At 52.0% G+C, this 16,498-nt stretch overlaps 7 protein-coding genes across 7 annotated transcripts; 4 read left to right on the top strand and 3 right to left on the bottom strand.

Annotated features, from left to right (window-relative positions):
• Window positions 1-203: 203 nt before the first annotated feature.
• POX_a00065 (uncharacterized protein) lies at window positions 204-1,511 on the bottom strand (the record flags this gene model as incomplete). The annotated part of the gene is made up of 3 exons (XM_050109014.1): window positions 204-318; window positions 669-1,388; window positions 1,453-1,511. 3 exons carry the CDS (start codon window positions 1,509-1,511, stop codon window positions 204-206), a joined length of 894 nt encoding a protein of 297 aa, XP_049972782.1.
• Window positions 1,512-2,892: 1,381 nt separating this feature from the next.
• POX_a00064 (uncharacterized protein) lies at window positions 2,893-4,462 on the bottom strand (the record flags this gene model as incomplete). Its single annotated transcript, XM_050109013.1, has 2 exons — window positions 2,893-3,342; window positions 3,419-4,462. The coding sequence occupies 2 exons, from the start codon at window positions 4,460-4,462 to the stop codon at window positions 2,893-2,895; spliced, it is 1,494 nt and encodes a 497-aa protein (XP_049972781.1).
• Window positions 4,463-6,371: 1,909 nt separating this feature from the next.
• On the top strand, window positions 6,372-6,527 carry POX_a00063 (uncharacterized protein; the record flags this gene model as incomplete). Its single annotated transcript, XM_050109012.1, has 1 exon — window positions 6,372-6,527. The coding sequence occupies one exon, from the start codon at window positions 6,372-6,374 to the stop codon at window positions 6,525-6,527; it is 156 nt and encodes a 51-aa protein (XP_049972780.1).
• A 614-nt stretch (window positions 6,528-7,141) lies between these two features.
• Window positions 7,142-8,660, top strand: POX_a00062 (uncharacterized protein; the record flags this gene model as incomplete). Its single annotated transcript, XM_050109011.1, has 4 exons — window positions 7,142-7,656; window positions 7,781-7,872; window positions 8,086-8,297; window positions 8,583-8,660. The coding sequence occupies 4 exons, from the start codon at window positions 7,142-7,144 to the stop codon at window positions 8,658-8,660; spliced, it is 897 nt and encodes a 298-aa protein (XP_049972779.1).
• A 641-nt stretch (window positions 8,661-9,301) lies between these two features.
• On the bottom strand, window positions 9,302-10,986 carry POX_a00061 (uncharacterized protein; the record flags this gene model as incomplete). The annotated part of the gene is made up of 2 exons (XM_050109010.1): window positions 9,302-10,625; window positions 10,694-10,986. The coding sequence occupies 2 exons, from the start codon at window positions 10,984-10,986 to the stop codon at window positions 9,302-9,304; spliced, it is 1,617 nt and encodes a 538-aa protein (XP_049972778.1).
• Window positions 10,987-12,918: 1,932 nt separating this feature from the next.
• Window positions 12,919-13,529, top strand: POX_a00060 (uncharacterized protein; the record flags this gene model as incomplete). Its single annotated transcript, XM_050109009.1, has 2 exons — window positions 12,919-13,304; window positions 13,409-13,529. 2 exons carry the CDS (start codon window positions 12,919-12,921, stop codon window positions 13,527-13,529), a joined length of 507 nt encoding a protein of 168 aa, XP_049972777.1.
• Window positions 13,530-14,650: 1,121 nt separating this feature from the next.
• On the top strand, window positions 14,651-15,742 carry POX_a00059 (uncharacterized protein; the record flags this gene model as incomplete). Its single annotated transcript, XM_050109008.1, has 3 exons — window positions 14,651-15,099; window positions 15,216-15,543; window positions 15,632-15,742. The coding sequence occupies 3 exons, from the start codon at window positions 14,651-14,653 to the stop codon at window positions 15,740-15,742; spliced, it is 888 nt and encodes a 295-aa protein (XP_049972776.1).
• Window positions 15,743-16,498: the final 756 nt, after the last annotated feature.

Here is a 16,498-nt window from a genome sequence, read left to right as displayed (position 1 = left end):
GATATGTGGATTTGGTCGGCATGTTTGCGTAGTTTCTCACAAGCTTGCTGGGTGGAAGATATGGTGAAATGAATCTTTTCTATATTCAAGATGGGGGGTTCCGGGAGGGAGGATTCTTCTTCGGGTATTCTAAGATTTGGAGGATGGTGATGACGATCCGAGGTATTGGAAGGTAACCGCTGTACTTTTGATTTGAAGGCCCATCAAGGAGAAAAATAGAAGAGAAAACGAGAGAGGGAGAGGAAGAGGAAGAGGAAGAGGAAGAGGAAGAGGAAGAGGAAAATGAAGATTCCAGGGACGATCCGATCCAACTCGCGACTGAAAAATAAATGTCAAGTCCAATTATCAATGTGCAAATATCTAGACAGATTTTGGTACAAGCGTGACTTCTCCGGTGAAGCGCATTCTCGTACGAGTTCATCATTCTTGATGCCTTTGTCCATGAAGAGTACATGGCGGAGGTAGTCTGACAGGCCTATTCGTATTGAATCGCTACACATCTTCCAGAGGTGAACAAGTGCAGGGTATATGGACCTCATCATTGACTGTAGGGCTGTCATATGTGGGGTTGTTGTCCATAAATATGATAGTGATTCGAGTAACCGTAAAACATATGACCGCAAGGGATCGGATCGTAATGAGCATGACTTTGGTGGGTATGATGGTACCAAATCGGATTGTAGTGCATGTAGTCGTGATGCAATTGATGGTGTTCCGTGGGATTCAAATTCACCCGATTACTATACGGATGACCATATGCCGAATCTGTATAGAATATACCCAGCCTTGGCCCATCTGGATGATGATAGTCGACTGCAGAGCCATTCGGTATAAAAGGCATCTCGTTGAAGGTCTCATATGAAGGTGCAGGGGAACTGTGCATCCTCGGCTTCGGCGCTGGATGCGAGTCACCGGGTATTTTGGGAACGTGGTACGTCTTGAATTCATTGAATCGGACGTGTTTTTTCGTGGGTGTCCCTGGTTGTGGTCGTTCCGGCTCGGTGGATCTGGTCCTTGACATCTGATGAGATCCTTTGTGACGGTGTTGCGTCGCTCGAATCTTGCGGTCTTCGACTGGGCCATCTCGCGTTTCTCTGCCGGTTGTTGCTCTGGTGCTCCAGCGATCTTCGGGTCGAGTTGCTCGCTTTTGTTGAGCTTTCGACGTGACGAGAGAAGAAGTGCCAGCAGTTGCTACCACGCTCCATCGATCATCGTCGTCGGTTTCGTCGGCATCATGAGCTTCTTCAGGTGTCGCTTCTTTCCTATGTGTTGTCCAAGCGTTGCTGTTGTCGCCTTCTGGCTCTCTGGATTGGCTCCTCCACGTCAATCCTTCCTGCGAATTGCTACTCCATAGGCACGGGGATGGGCCCTTTCGCCTCGCCTCGTCGCTGCCAAGTCAAGTTAGCGATGCCCGGTGGGCTCTTGTCATCTCTTATGCGAAAAAAAACATACCTTGAAACCTTCTTTGATCCAAGGAGATCGTTCCTGACTTTGCGCGTATGTTGGTGCATGTTGGACACTTTAAACCGATCCGATCCTCTCACTGACTCCATCATCCAGTCGCTCGATGAATAATTAAGATGCACACTCACAAATCAATCACCGAGGAGGTTGCAGAGAAAACCAGCACAACAGGTGTCCAGGTGACTCTTCCGCAAGGAAAAACTCCACTTCAAATATCAAGCTTGCAAAGACAAAAGTAAAAGCAAAAGAAAAAAGGGAAAAAAGGGAACCAAGTCCATCTCTGCCCAGACTAATTCACAAGAGCCTCCTCGCGCACATGCATCTACTCAGCCTCATCCATGTCCACCCATTGATGGAGATTCTGCCTAGAGCTATCTCTATCCTCCCCGATCGAGACCAGACAAGATGGACCATGATTGCTCGATCATGCCAGTCCTCCAGTGACGTGGACGAATCAGGCCGGCCCGATGAGTGATCCCCGACGAGAGATCCAAGCGAGGAAGAGACTGCGGCAGGCAAACCAAACAGCGACCGCAAATCCCAGCCAGGATCATCTGACTCACTTGTTGATCTGCAGCGTTAGCGGCACTGCACGATGGTTGGGGGGGGATGTAATGAGTCAGTGAGTGGTTGAACGGTGGGGAGTCCAGAGCAAAGAGATGCATGGCTGGACAATCTCTTGTGCGAGTGTTGTATGCAATCGTGGGTTGGAGCTTGGAGCTCTGTACATAGACATTGGTAGGTTTTTTTTTTTTTGCTGCAAGGTCAACTCTTTTTCCTTTTCCAGATTGGAGAATTAGATGATGTCTCTTCGATCTGTCTGGGTGGGTATGATGTTGAGTCTCCATCCTTGAATTGGGAGAAGTGCCTACTTGTCCGGTGAAATCCGTGAGTCCAGATTCATCGAGTCGCACGAGAAGCAAAAGATGGGGCAAGTAGCTTTGGCCGCGAGAACGGTTCTGACTCGCGATTCGTCGTGGAAACTGGCTATGGACCGTGCAGCGCCAACGCATCACTTGGGTCTAGACTGCTTCAAGCGAGGGAAAAAGAGAAAAAAAAAAAAAAAGAAAACATGAAAGCTTTCAGATTGCAGATGAATTCATTCAATAGCCCTTGCAGTACCACACGAGGGTAAGACTGAGGACGGGTGAGGGTCGAGGAATAGAGCTTCTCCCGGTTTTGTGTACAAAAGTCATACTTGAGCCGCACAAGAAGCTCTCGCGCGACCACGGATGAGAGCAGTGCAGCCTGTTTTTCATTACATTGCACAGTTTAATCTGCTACGATACATAATTGTGGAGTCCCATTCAGTCTAATATCAAGACCACAAAATAAAATATTACCGAACATTCGGCTCAAGGTCGCTCTCTCTCTCTCTCTCTCTCTAGCCACTCCCCCCCATCGAATCTTTCCACCTGATCGATCGATTTACAGTCGAAACAACCGCGCAGGAACATCTCTCGGCGCCAGGAGCTGGTCGATTCTCTCATCTGTAATCTGATACAGAGATGGCAGTTGTCCCGTCACATCCTCCCCGGCCACCATGGCACCGAGCAGCTCGCCCACCAGCCAGCACTTGTCCATTCCGTAGCCATTAAACCCCACCGCCGCCCATTCTCCATCGTCAGGTCTCCCGGTCAATCGCCGTCCCAACCGGCCAACCAAGGGCATCCCATCGGGCGTGAAGCCCATGATTCCAGACCAGATCCGACGGGGTGTGCTCTTCAAAGCCTGCCCCGTCGGCGATGTGAATGTGTTCTCCATGATGGAGACCAAGTTCTGCGCAGGCAACGTGGGCACGACGGTATCGTCGCTGACGAGAATCTCTTCCAGCCGTTGTTGCTCACCGCCGAAAAAGAAGTCGCCCGTCTTGGCGTTCTGCGTCATGTAGTATAGACCAAACGTGAAGACGCCCGTGGCCGGGTCATATGTAGGCTCGTGGTAGATACTCCACGAGTGACGAGCCCCGTGGTTGGGGAGACGGCGCCAGCGATTGGGTTGACATGGTGCCCCGGAAGGGAAAGACCTTGCCGCGAAGCTGTGGCAGAAGATGTGACGTATATGCGTTTGTGCAGTAGACCACCTGATCGGCATAGACTACTCCCCGTGGCGTATGTATCTTGCGGCGATGGGTCGCTCTCTCAGCGTCATATGTGACCGCCGTGACGGGAGTGTTGGTCTCAATGGAGAATCGTGAGGCATGTTCATTCAGGAGCTTGGCAAAGACGCCCGTGATGGTTCGATAAGGCCACACTGCACCGGCGAATTGCTCGCATGCCCCGGCGGACTCTTTGAATCGATATTTCTGGAAGACACAATTAGCCTCATTCTGCTCTTGGCATTTTGCACTTTGCCAATCTCTTTGGCCCAACCGTCTGGGGATGATGGAATCGCCACCTACCACTTTGGCTTCCTCGGCCGAAAGGATCTTGAATTGATCCGCCAGTTCTGGACAGGCAGCCGAAAATTGACGCAGGGAATCTTGAAAATGATCGAATGTGGTTGGTTCGAGGAAGTTCATCACTTTCTGGGTCTTGCGCGCCTCCGCTGCGTCTTGCAGATCCGCGTCCAACGAGGACACATACGCGTGGAATCGCTCCAGGTTACGAAAGGAGAACCGAGTCACCTCGGCCGCCTTTTCGGCCCCAAAGAGGCTTGCGACGGCGGCAAAATCCACGGCCGAGGGCGAGACGAGGTGGCCTCCATTGCGGCCAGTCGCACCACTCGTCAGGGCGCGAGCCTCGAAGAGGGCGATACGCTTGTTGTGCAGCCGGGGGTTCTCCAACAGTGTTCGGGCCACACTGCACCCCGTGATGCCCGAGCCAACAATGACAATGTCCACTTGACGGGGCAGTTGGGGGGATTGGACATTAGCGATGGGGTGTGTAGGCTCTTGCCAGAATGCGACAGAGGGCCCCTTGCGAGGGAGTCCGGGATCCTGGCTGATCAATGAGACGATCTGCTCGTGAACCGGTCTGCGTTGACGGTCAGTGTCCATTGTTTCCAGGAGATAGCAAAGAGTCAATGGTCAATTCAAAGGGAAAAAAAAGAATGGGAAAGAGATCGGTGAGCTCACTTCAACCCTCCAGAGAGAGATAGAGATAGTGCGAGGGCACTCTCTCGATATTTATCCTTTTTCCAGTGTACCCCTCCGACCCATCTCGCACTCGACAAAACCATCTCATGAACATGATAAGCGCACGATTCATCGACAACCCCCGCATTTCCATCGAGGGGTCTCAATTCGGCATATCTATCGCAAGCCGTCTCCGCGCAGGGCGATTTCCATTACAGGCGTGCTCGGCGGAGTTGCAGAGTGGACCCCCGACCCGTTGGGGCAAGTCCACGCGGAAAGCATCTCTTGGGGTTATCAGCTTATCAGGGACTCGGTCTTGGCTTTGGGAGCACGAGAATGCGTCAAAGATACGAGCTGAGGCAATGGGGAGCAGACGCTTCAGCGACTGTAGAGGCCAAAGTCTACGATAACGCTGGCTGTGCAAAGGTCCAGCCAAATAATCAACAATATCCATGACGGGAGTCCCGTGTGCATACACTTGTATAGAGATGCATTCCGAGAACCGATCCAAAGGTCGCATGTCGCACAATTGGCGCTCCACAAAGGCCTACAATCTGCATAGCCTCGTCCTCCTCTTCGCCAATGCCTGGTGAGAAATAGTCCAGTGAGTCCGAGTCTTCCTTGTTCGCACAGCCCCTTTGACAATGACCACCGGCGCTCCGACCAAGACCTATGATGACTCTCCGATCATCACGGAATTACCGACGTTGCTTATAATTCATGCCAGGGGAGGAGAACCCCCCGACTGTGATCAAAGTCAGCGAGAGCTCAATCTGTAGCTAGATTTGGGTACTTTGATGGCGATGAGGATGTTTGGGGCATGAGGAGGAGGAGGAGGAGGAGGAGGAGGAGGAGAGAGATTTGAAGAGTACGATGATTGAAGAAACGGGCACATGTTCCAATGAAGAGGTCATGTGCCGATGTCATCCATCCTCGGGGGGGGGGGGGGGGGGGGGGGAACAACTCTTTTGTTCAGTCAAGCTTAGAGGAGACGTCGGAGCAGAATCTTTAGTAAATTCAAAAAATAAAAAATTATGAGCAAGCACCAATATAACGCCTCCGCCTAGAAAGTGCTGTCGTCACGGAGACTACGGCAGTTCTTATGCAAATAAACTCTCTCAGCTGTGGAGCAAACCGCCGTAGCTGGATCCCCAGATACGTCAAGCGATGGGGAATCGACCCCACGAGCCGAGTCTCGGATCTTCTGGAGAGCTTGATATCCGACCGAACGGATAATCCCACGCGACGAGTTTCTGTCTCTCTTTGCCTTTTCCTCTTTTTTGTTCATGTATAGAGGAGAAAAGTACTGCAACCGTCCCCGTCATCATACACTGGAATTCTCGTTTAAATCCACCAGTTCCACGAGTCAAGCTCACCCAGTCCAAGGCTTGGCGTCGATGAGCCGCATTTTAGCGTCTCGGCTGCACGCCGCATCCGAGGCCGCGCAATCCTCGTTTCGTCTTTTCATTTGAAGATGTCCCCCTCGAATGCGTAAATCGCGCAAAGCTTAGCTAGTTGCATTCTCTTTTCCCTCCATATTCCACTTCTTTTTCTTACTTTCTTTTCCTTGCTGAGAACTCCACATTCAGTTTGCAATTGTCGGATTGAGAAATGAGAAATGAAGAAATAGGGAAAACTCTTTTTCTCTCGACTGTCGACTTGAACCGGTGAAGCATTGTTCTGGGAAACGCGCAGTTCCAGTTCATCCTGTCTTATCGTGATTCGTCGATCATCGACATTTTTCTACACTGTAGTTTCAAGTCTATCGTTTTATCCATGGGATGGGGGGCGTGTTCGATCGATCTCGACCCGTCCTCCAGCACGTTCCCACATGTTCACCCACACGGTTCTCATTGGCCTCTCGGAATTGACCAAGAGGACCATCAGTGCATTGAGATTCTCCTGTGACGCGTCTTCCTCAAATTCTATCCTTGAACATATCTCCCGCCTTTGCGAGTTTGCACTAAAGCCAAAGCGGGCCAGTTGATGTCCCAAGCAGTCTCTGCAAACGGAGTCAGCCACCACTCAGATCAGGAATGAGGTATGCACCGCCGGACAATGGAAGGCCTGGAGCAACAACCTAATTTCGATGCGATCTCACCAGTCCAAGCTTTATATTGTTAATTCTCCGGTGAATTGAATTTCTATGGTGGATCCTTATTTGGGGGGGGAATGGAATCGCCTAATTTTGCCGCTGAATATCTCGTCGGACCTTTGGGGGATCTCCATACAAGGTCCGTCTTGCTGTTTGCGGGTAGAATCTGGACCTTCCTCAACTCTTCATTCCTTCCAATCAATCTCTCTTCTCAGTCGTTGGTTCCACGGATTAGTAGCTAGGTAGATACAAGTGCCACCCGCTACAGTCGTGGTGGAGAGTCGGTTACGTCAAGGGCTAGGCCTCGGCGTTATCGACACTGAAATCGTGCACCGAATCGCCTCTTCCAGCTCGTCTGGGCTTGTTCAGGAAAAAAAGGAGGCCCGAGCAGCCTTTTTATGATATGAGCCTTTTCGTCGCACTTCTTCAGTCTGTTTTTCTTCTACTTTCTAGTCTTTCTCCCTCAATCCCCTCTCCGTGTCGGTGATCGCCATGATCCTCTCATAATGGGTCGCTTTACTCACATCTTCCCCGGCCGGATTGTCGGCCGCGAAGCAGGCTCTTCGCCGGGTCGCAGGCGGGCGGCGTTGTGCATGTCCTTGGTGGTCTTTGTGTTACTATTGACTTATCAGTTGGTTCTCGGTCGAGATGCCTTACAGTCGGTATCCAAGTGGAAGCTTGGCCCATCACACCGACCAAGTCATTCGGATATCAACGTGGATGACACGAACGATTCCCACTCTTTCACAACGATAGAATCACCACCACCACAACAGGAAGGTGCTGGCGCTCTCAAATCTGCCGATGTCTCGTCTTCACACTGGGACGATCCTCATCATTCAGTCAAGCCCCGAGAAAAAGAACTGGTGATCGCGGCCATGAGCAGCAGCAACATGTCGTGGGTGGAGGATCATGTGCCTGATGATTGGTATGCGAACATCTACCGGGCAGATCTGGCTCTTGGTGAGGCCGAGCTCACGGTCCCTGTGAATAAGGGCAACGAGGCCATGGTATTTCTGACGTAAGATCACCTTTTCTACTATTCCTCTTGAACCCCCGGAGCTCTAGTTGTCTGTCATTTGAGAATTGCATTGGTGATTCGGTCGACTAACTGAAGGGGTCCTGTCTTGATCATCGAGTAACAGCTATATCATTGATCGATATGATCATCTCCCGGATGTATCTCTATTCCTGCATGGAGATCGATATCAGTGGCATAATGACAACCCACTCTATGGTGAGTACCAGCCATCCACACCGGAATGAGCAAAAGAAAGAAGAAGAATAAAAGACAGCACCATCAAATCAGATGTTCCCCAACCCGATCTATACACCTCCAGACATGCATCTCTCCTCTTCTCTCTCCCCCCCCCCTCCTTTCTCTCTCGTTACAAATAAAATAAAAGAGAAGTAAACAGACACACTTACTTCACCTATTCCTCCCCTCCAGACTCCGTTATCTCCATCAAAGACCTTCAACTCGATTATGTTCAAGAAGCAGGCTACGTCAACCTCCGGTGCACCTGGATCGTCGGCTGTCCCGCCGAACTCGAGCCCGCTCGCTATCTCCGCGACAGACCGCACGACCCCGATCACCCCACGGCGATGGAATTTCCCGATCACTTCATGGCCCTGTTCCCGGGGGAACAAGTGCCCGAGATCGTGGGCGCCGCATGTTGTAGTCAATTCGCCGTGTCGCGGGATCGCATTCGAGCTCGAGACAGAGAGCATTATTTAAGGGCGAGACGATTTTTGATCGAGACGAGTTTGGATTCTCAGACGAGTGGGCGGATTATGGAATATGTGTGGCATAGTAAGATGGTTCCTTTCATATCATTCCATTGATGGGCCTAAGCTGCATTTGATGCACGTCCCTTTTTGAGAGAAAGGAGGAAAAAAAAACATAACCACCGAGTAAACATTCACTGACCCTTCTCGCTTCAATAGTCATGTTTGGAAAACCTGCGCAATATTGCCCAGATGCGCGACAGTGTTATTGTCGAACCTACGGATACTGCAACATGACGGATGACGACTTGCGCAAGCAGTGGGTGTGGCGGGGACTGAAGTTGCCGGATGGATGGCCACATCAATATGGACCCAGGGGAATGCCACGAGCAAAAAGGGTAGATCAACATCAATATGAAGTCTGTTCTGGACGAGTGGAAGAGGGTATACTCTGGGCGACTGCCGACTACCCTCGGACGGAAACCGGCCCTGCCCTCGTGCTCCAGATTGATGGCAGTATGCGTATCAAGAACAAAAAAGTATATAATTATATCCATCAAAAATCTCGCATGTGCAAATTCGAGTTGAACAAGGAGGCTCGCTCAATCTTGAGGGGGAGAGGGGAAGAGGGGTTATATTTCTCATGCACGTTACAATATGAAATATCGTTTCACTCTTATCCCGCTGAGATGACTTTCATACTATTCCCGGCTTTTGTATTGCTGGCGGGAGACGGGAGAGGGAATGCGGTGGTGTTGAACAAAAAAAAAAGATCTTGACGGGGACAAATGTTCGAAATGGAAACAAGCTCCATCCTGACTGCGATCCTGATGCAAATGCGAGCAATTAATTTGTGGTGCCAATCATATCTCTTGACATGGAGTCTCTTAGTCTCTTTCTCTCTCTCCGATCCACATCCTATACATGATTACGCGAGTCTATCGCCACAGATCTACTGGACTCATGCGCTTGTGCGCCACGCCCGTCTGTGGTCGTTGCCCCTCATCGGCCGGTACAGCCAGGAACCCGCCAAAGCCGTTACCCACCAGGACACTCTTTCGTGCATCGCCCCCCCATGACCGACTCAGTTGCGCCTCGTGAAAACTGACGGGGCGCGTCTTGGCGGTTGACCGACCCGGTGCGGGGTCAAAGGGGGTAAAGTTCCATTCAAACTCGTCCAGACCCTTGCTGTACACATTCAGGGGCTGCGTCAATCCCGCTCCGGCAAATTGGGGCCCTTGTTCGCCACCACCGTACAGTCGGGGCGGCGGAGCGAGCAGCAGCGTGTCGGGGAATTGCGCATCGCGAACGTAAAGGTCGCGGAGAGCGGGGAGTCCGTGCGCCATAAGGGAGGAGATGAGGTAGGCGTAGTACGATCGGGCCATGGGGGGCAGTCCATTGGCCCCGACCTCGGAGGTGATCTCGTAGTGGAGGAGTCGGAGGGATTTGGAGAGGAGAGGCGGCACCGGCTCGACGGGGAAGGAGCGCGTGACCTCCTGCACGATGGAGAGACTGTTGAGCTGCGGCGCAACGGGGAGGATTCGATGGAGGGTGGAAGGGAGCACACCGGTGGCGGCGAGCGTCAGCGACCGTAACGTCTTTCGAATGATGGGCACGGAGAGCATGGCGGCGAGCCCGCTCGCCGTCACATTGGGAGTTTCTCGCAGAGCCAATTGTTTCAGGGCCGGCCATGGAGGGTACGAGTCATTCGAGGCAAAGGCCGAGTCGTCGAGCCAGGGCAGATCTTCGAGCGTCAAATCATGCAAGCGAGGGAATGAGGCGAGACCGTCGCGCAGCACGCTCGCCTCGATGTGCAGTCCGGACAGGTGGAGTTTCTCAAGATTCAGCCAGAGCTGGGATCCCGGCAGACGCGCGAAGCTTCCCTCGGCCCCGTGGCAATAACTCATGCGACGCAGATTGGGACATCGCGCCATCAGCTCCTGCTTGAGCGCGGTACAGGAGGGCTCGTCGCTGAACAGCCCTGACGGGAGATCCACAAAGCGCAAGTTGGGCAGCACGGAGATGGTGCGTGCGATCATCGCCTTATTGGCCTCACGGGTCATGTAGGGCATGCGTAAAGAGAGGACCATATTAGCCAAGCCCTGGGACTCGCGCACCGTTCGCATGAAGAACTCCAAGCGCACTTGCGGGGCGTCAATCGGGTCGCCATGTCGGTCGAAAAAGGAGGGACGCTTGCGCTTTGCAGCGAGCTCGAACTCGAGCTCGCAGTAGTGGACGGGATCGATGCGGACATTGGTATAACTGGGGAAGAGGCAATTCTGATCAGTTCAAGCTGTCAAGCCGGGTGGATGGTCACGATGGTGGCATACAGGAGCGCGCGCGCTTCAAGATACCAGCGCTTGCAGACCTGGGCGCAGTGCGCCAAGTCGCGCATGTCACACAGCATGCAGCCATCGGTCGTGGACTCCTCGGAGGTATCGTAGGAGTCATCGGCCGTGTGCGGACAGATCAATGTGAAGATGTATGCCAGCACCGGACGAGGCAGTTGTCTCGTCACGTCGTGGTCGGGATGTCTTCTGGTCGAGCGGGGCGGCGTTTGGTGATCGGTCGCGCTCCCCGCACTGCGCCGTGGACGGGCCCGGAGGCGGTCCAAAAGCCCCATCGTGAAAGATGCCACGCAGAGGAATCGAGGAGTTTGGAGGGGGAGAAGGAGGGGAGCAGATGAGGTGGGGGAGGGGGAGAGAAAGAGAAGAGAGATTAGAAAAGACTGGGGATGAAGGACATGTGAGGGTGCCCCAGAAAAGAGGAAAAAGAAAGAAAGGCCGAGGATGGTTCAAGAAAGAAACCAAAAAACGAAAAAAAAAAAGAGAGAGAGAGAAGATCAAAAGATCCGCACACGGAGAGATGAACTTCACGCAGTCAGCGTGAGATGCGCGACACCAACGAGGGCGAATTTGTCGATCGACTTGTCGCAGCCTCCGCAGGGTCCGTCCCCGGCCCCCCTCTGACTGGGGCGTATCCCCCCAGCCAACAAGAAACACGCGACGTGGCCGGCTGAAACACACGAGGGAGAATGAGGAAATGAACGGAAGAGCAGAGCCGCTGGCCGTCGCTTGTTTCAGCCGGAGATCTTCGTTTGATTGGCAGAAACCCAACAGAGCACCGGCCGTGGTCTTTTCTTTGCTCATTTTTGCATTTCTTTATTATCTTGGGTCCCAACCCTGCAAGCGGGAGAGTATTCAGGACGGCCAATTCAGGACTCTGCGGACGGTGCCAGGCGCTGCTCTTACTCTGGTAATCCCTGGAGAGCCATCCAGAAAGTACAGTGCAGGCCTGCATGGCCCTGTTCATTGAGGGCCAATCAGCAATCCGTCATGGATCAATCAGATCAATCAGAGATCCAGGATGGCACCGGACGGGATCTCAACGGTGGAGAGAGATTGATGATATTAATAGTCTTCATGGTCCCGAATCCAGCGCTTCGTGCTGACCACGGCCGAATCATCTTGGGATGCAAGGCACCAGAGGGGACGGGCCGGTCGCACGGAGCTCGATTCTGCATCGCCAGCTGATAGTAAGAAACTTACTGGGGTCCTGTGTCCAGAAGGAAGAAATAGGAAGAGAAGACAAGAAAGGCCAGACCAGATCACGAGTCACGAGTCACGGGTCAGGCAAAAGCGGTCGATTAAAGCTAGCGACTCGGACGGATTTTGGATGGCACTCCTCCTCATCTGGAGGTGCGAGATCGAATCGAAGAGGATCCATCACCTCGGGCTGGTGGCAGGATGTGGATTTGTTTTGTTCATACGCATCAGTGAAGAGGATTACTTCGTACAGACCAACAGGTCTTCAAAGAACCTATCCTATGGTCTCTGTTCCATCGGGATCCTGATTGTAGACTAACCTGCCTGGAACATCAACCGTATCTGGGTAGACAATCAACCGTTTTTTTTCCCGACTGTGGTAACGTTTTCTTTCGCGAGGGTTGGACGGATAGTCAACCATCATGACATCACTGCAGAGGAGGACACGAGATTCCACTAATAAGATCCAACCGCCCACGGTTCCTCGATCTCTTGCGCAGGTGGCCTCTGCGGTCAAATCTCCGGCAGTTACCTTCCTCGCATAGAAAAATGAATGATATGTTGACAGGTGCTGCGACCGGCGCAACTAAAACCCCATCTCTCGTCGACCCTCGTCATCGTGCGGGCATCCATTCACCAGAGGAACAATCCAGTTGAACCCACGAGCAAACCACGTCCACTCTTCAAGGGTGGAGCTGGACCAGACTGACATCATGGTGCCTGGGCCAGATTTAAGAAGACGAAGGGTTCCAGGATCCACGAGGCAAGAGGAGTTTAAGTCAACTGCCTGGATTATTGTTCCCTTTGATTTCTTTGCTTTAGGTTAAAGGTTTCCTTGCATCCAACATTCCCTCATCTGAATAATCTTTCACCCTCACTCTCACCATCGTCATGGCCGAAATGGGGAGTTCCCTGGGAGAGGATCCTCTCCCACACCCGCCTTCACCAACAACAACCACGAACACACCCTCAAGGAGGAGTCCTGGAAACACCGTGCTCCCTACCGAAGCATGAGTGACGAGGAATTTGGCCCGATCAAGTGGCGCGCCAAATGCAAGTGTGGAAAGATCACCTTCTCCATCCGTCGAGAAAAGCCCGTCAATGCGAAATTCTGTCACTGTCGCGGCTGTCAGGTCATGCACGGGGCGCCGTTCCAGTGGGCGGCCATCTTTCACAAAGAGGATGTCAATTTCACTCGAGGCTGCAGTGATCTGTCTTTTTACTCGGCCTCGGGCAATACGCAAAAGTATCAGATGCCCACCAAGGTCTCGTGTGCCTTTTGCCATACCTTGATCATGGACGAAGGTCGGAACATGTGCTTGTTGTTCCCTCAATTGATCGAATTGGATGGAACCTCGGACGAGCAGCGGAAGCAGAGAAATACCTTTAAGCCCACGTACGTTGATCTTCCAAGCTTTCATGTTGATCTTGTTTTTTTTTTCTCCTTCTGGCCATGCACTGCGTCTAACTCTTGATCCGGCGGACTTGTTCGGACTGTAGGTGTCATATCTTCTACGAGCAGCGCATGATGGATATTCCCGACGGAATTGACAAATGGTCCGGGATGGATGGAAGCAGCGAGCGGTTGAATGATCAAGGCGAGCCGCTCGAAAAGCAGTGAAGAAGATGTACAATCCGATGAGCGGGAGGAGGGAGACCAAATGGAGAAATCCGAGACTGGCTCGCTCTGATGTGCCTCCTTCGATATCGCGCTTATGCTTTCTCAGGGGGCAATGGATCTACCGTCAACACATAGATCACGGCTGCCTTCATCCTGAATCAATGCATCAAAACAATCGAAATTGACAATTTAGCCACGATTGATTGAATCTATCCGGCATGCAGGTGCTCTTCTCTCCTCTCACTATTAACGACATTTCATGCACGACTGGACCATGAGATACCAGCCCGGATCAGACAACAAAACGAGATTTGCCCATCGAGGCTCGAAAAACAAAAATGTCCGGCCCCAAAAGTCCGAGATAGTTTTATTTGTCAACCCCGCGGTACATGTTCCATATACGTCGAGCACCGACCCTGGAGATATTTGTAGATTACACCCCCCTCCAGACAAAAACCTCAAAGCATGTTTGATTAGTGCCCGAGAGAAGAATCTCGTGCCAAGCAGGAACACACAAAACAAAAAAAAGCTTTTTCTCCAAGTTCCACCCGTCTATGCAAACCGTAAGCCTTATTCCAATGCGCAAATGCTGACAGAGGAGTGTGCCGTGTCCATCATCAACGGTCACTCCCCAAAGTGACCCGAACAGGAAAATCGCCCCTCCGAGCTGGGAATCCGGCCCGACTGACGGCTTACTCTACAGATCGTCCCCAGTCCAATCAGACCAGTCGAGACCTGCAGCGTGCCGAATCTTCTTCACTGCTTCGGCGTTGCGCGGGATTCGTGGAGGCCAAAGTGCGCCCGGCGGGGGGCAGACGGGAGATGGGAGATGGGGAGGGGGGGGGGGGGGCATAAGCATGTTCGCACCGATCTGATGTGACCTTGATGCAGCTCATTTCCAAATTGGGGAAATCGTCAAACGGTGATGGTCGGAGAATTGGAACAGGGCATGCAGACAAGGTATTTAAAGAATGTTGCCCTCCTCGTCAGAAAATAACCTGTGAGTGAAAGACATTATACCATTTTGGTCCGTCTTTTTCTCTCTTTCTCTCCCTTCTTTTGTCCCTTTGTTCTAGTTCTCTTTGATTGGGGTGTATTCGCTCATCTCCATACATCCCACGATGGTCCGAATGCATACATCCGCAGGGCTGGCGACGCTGGCCACTCTCACGGGACTAGTCGGTGCCGCCACACAAATCACCGACGATGAGATGACATCGCTCCTCAATCTGGGCGGCGTGGATTTGGCCGATCGATATGCCCCGATGTGGTTCTTTGGCCAAGCCATGAATCAACCCCCTTGCTATCCAACCTGGGCCTTTAGTGGATCGCCGTCGACCCCGGACATTTACGATAGCGCTCACCAGACCCCGGCCGCTCCCCAGTGCGAATATCCCGATGTGGGCTGTCACTGCCGAAACCCAGGGGTGGGAATTGGCAATCGAGGTCCTGCGTTCCCGGTCTACTACACTTACCAGCGATGCAGTGATACCGAGGTGCGAGTGGCGTATAATCTCTTCTACGAGAAGGATGGTGCCAAGGTTGGCGCCATTGAAACGGGCCATAACTAGTAAGTTCGCATACCGAAATCAACCCCCCCCCCCCCCTCTGGAAGTCAAAATAACTCAGGTAAAAGGGGGGGTGAGAGTTTATAAAGTACCAATGGGACTGACGTGAGCGACACAGCGACTGGGAACGAGTAATTGTCATCCACTCGCGTGATGGCAACAACATGTGGGCACCATCTCGTGCCCTCCTCTCAGCTCACAGTGGCTATCACAATCTCGCCTGGGGTGATATTCAAAATACCCTCACCACCGAGGAGATCAACGCAGGCGATGCCAAAACACCCAATGGTGTCCAGAACAACGACCATCCCAAGGTTTACGTGTCGTGGTCGAAACATGCCAACTTTGATACCCGCAACACTGGCTGGAATGATCCCATCAGTCAATCCTTGGATGATGCGTTTCGCAGCCAGGATTGGTGGTATTTTGTTGATCCGCAGTATTATGTATGTCAAGAAGAGAGAGAGAGAGCCCTCCAATCATTGAGCTCCTGCATGGAACGTGATGATACTGACACTTGTTTTGCTTTTTTAGATTCGGGCCGACCCGAGCACAGATGCTGGTAAGGCTTTGGCCGCGGCCAACTGGGGTAGTGCCTCTAGTAATCCACCTTCGGTCCATGCGAGTATTTGCAGCGCTTCATAGACGGGTTGTGAGATTCATTTGTGCTGTCACAACTGTGGATATAGGCATGGGAGTTGGGGTCCCCATATTCTTTTGAAATTCGTCTTCCCAGAATCAGACAGTGATATTACGGGAATCCAAGGTTGAATCGTCCATCTGTGAATGAGTCGGGTGCGGCAGACATTTGAAAAATCATGTGTCCAGATTGTCTACCAGAGACGGCAGGTCACAATCTAGTAGTCTTTCGGCTGGAACCGCGGTCGTTGGTTGAGTTCAACAAGAGTACGACCTCAAATGACAATCAGAAGACTGCAGATCCGAGATGCTTGGTTCATCGGTGTACTAGAAGGCGCCTATGAATCGGCGAGTCTGGATGGACCCCTCGGTTTGGAAATAGGTCAAGATTCCTTCTCCCTGGCATTTTGAGGATCCTCCAACGGCTGGAGATGATCCATTAATATACATACCCATTTCACCCGATCAAAATTCAATTTCCGATGCAAGAGAAACAAACAAAGTTCGTCCTTTTCGAGAAATTATAAATACGTACAATCTGTACGCTTTGCACGAATCTCATCACAATCCTGTCCCGATGAGGGCTTTTGAGGCTCGCGCTAGAAACTCATAGAACAGATGTAACAGTGAACATGAGATCACTACACACCTCAGCCATGCTCACTCATGTCCTGAGACACTTTCATAAGCGAGTGCGTAGTGGTTGAAGGCGGAGAAAAGCTGTATTCTCCGCAGGACATGAAGAGGGGAGGAGGAGGAGGG

This window comes from Penicillium oxalicum, chromosome I, assembly GCF_001723175.1.
Source record: "Penicillium oxalicum strain HP7-1 chromosome I, whole genome shotgun sequence".
Taxonomy (NCBI): Eukaryota; Fungi; Ascomycota; class Eurotiomycetes; order Eurotiales; family Aspergillaceae; genus Penicillium; species Penicillium oxalicum.
The sequence above is the reverse complement of the archived record's forward strand: the minus strand, read 5'-3'. Positions and strand labels throughout refer to the sequence as shown.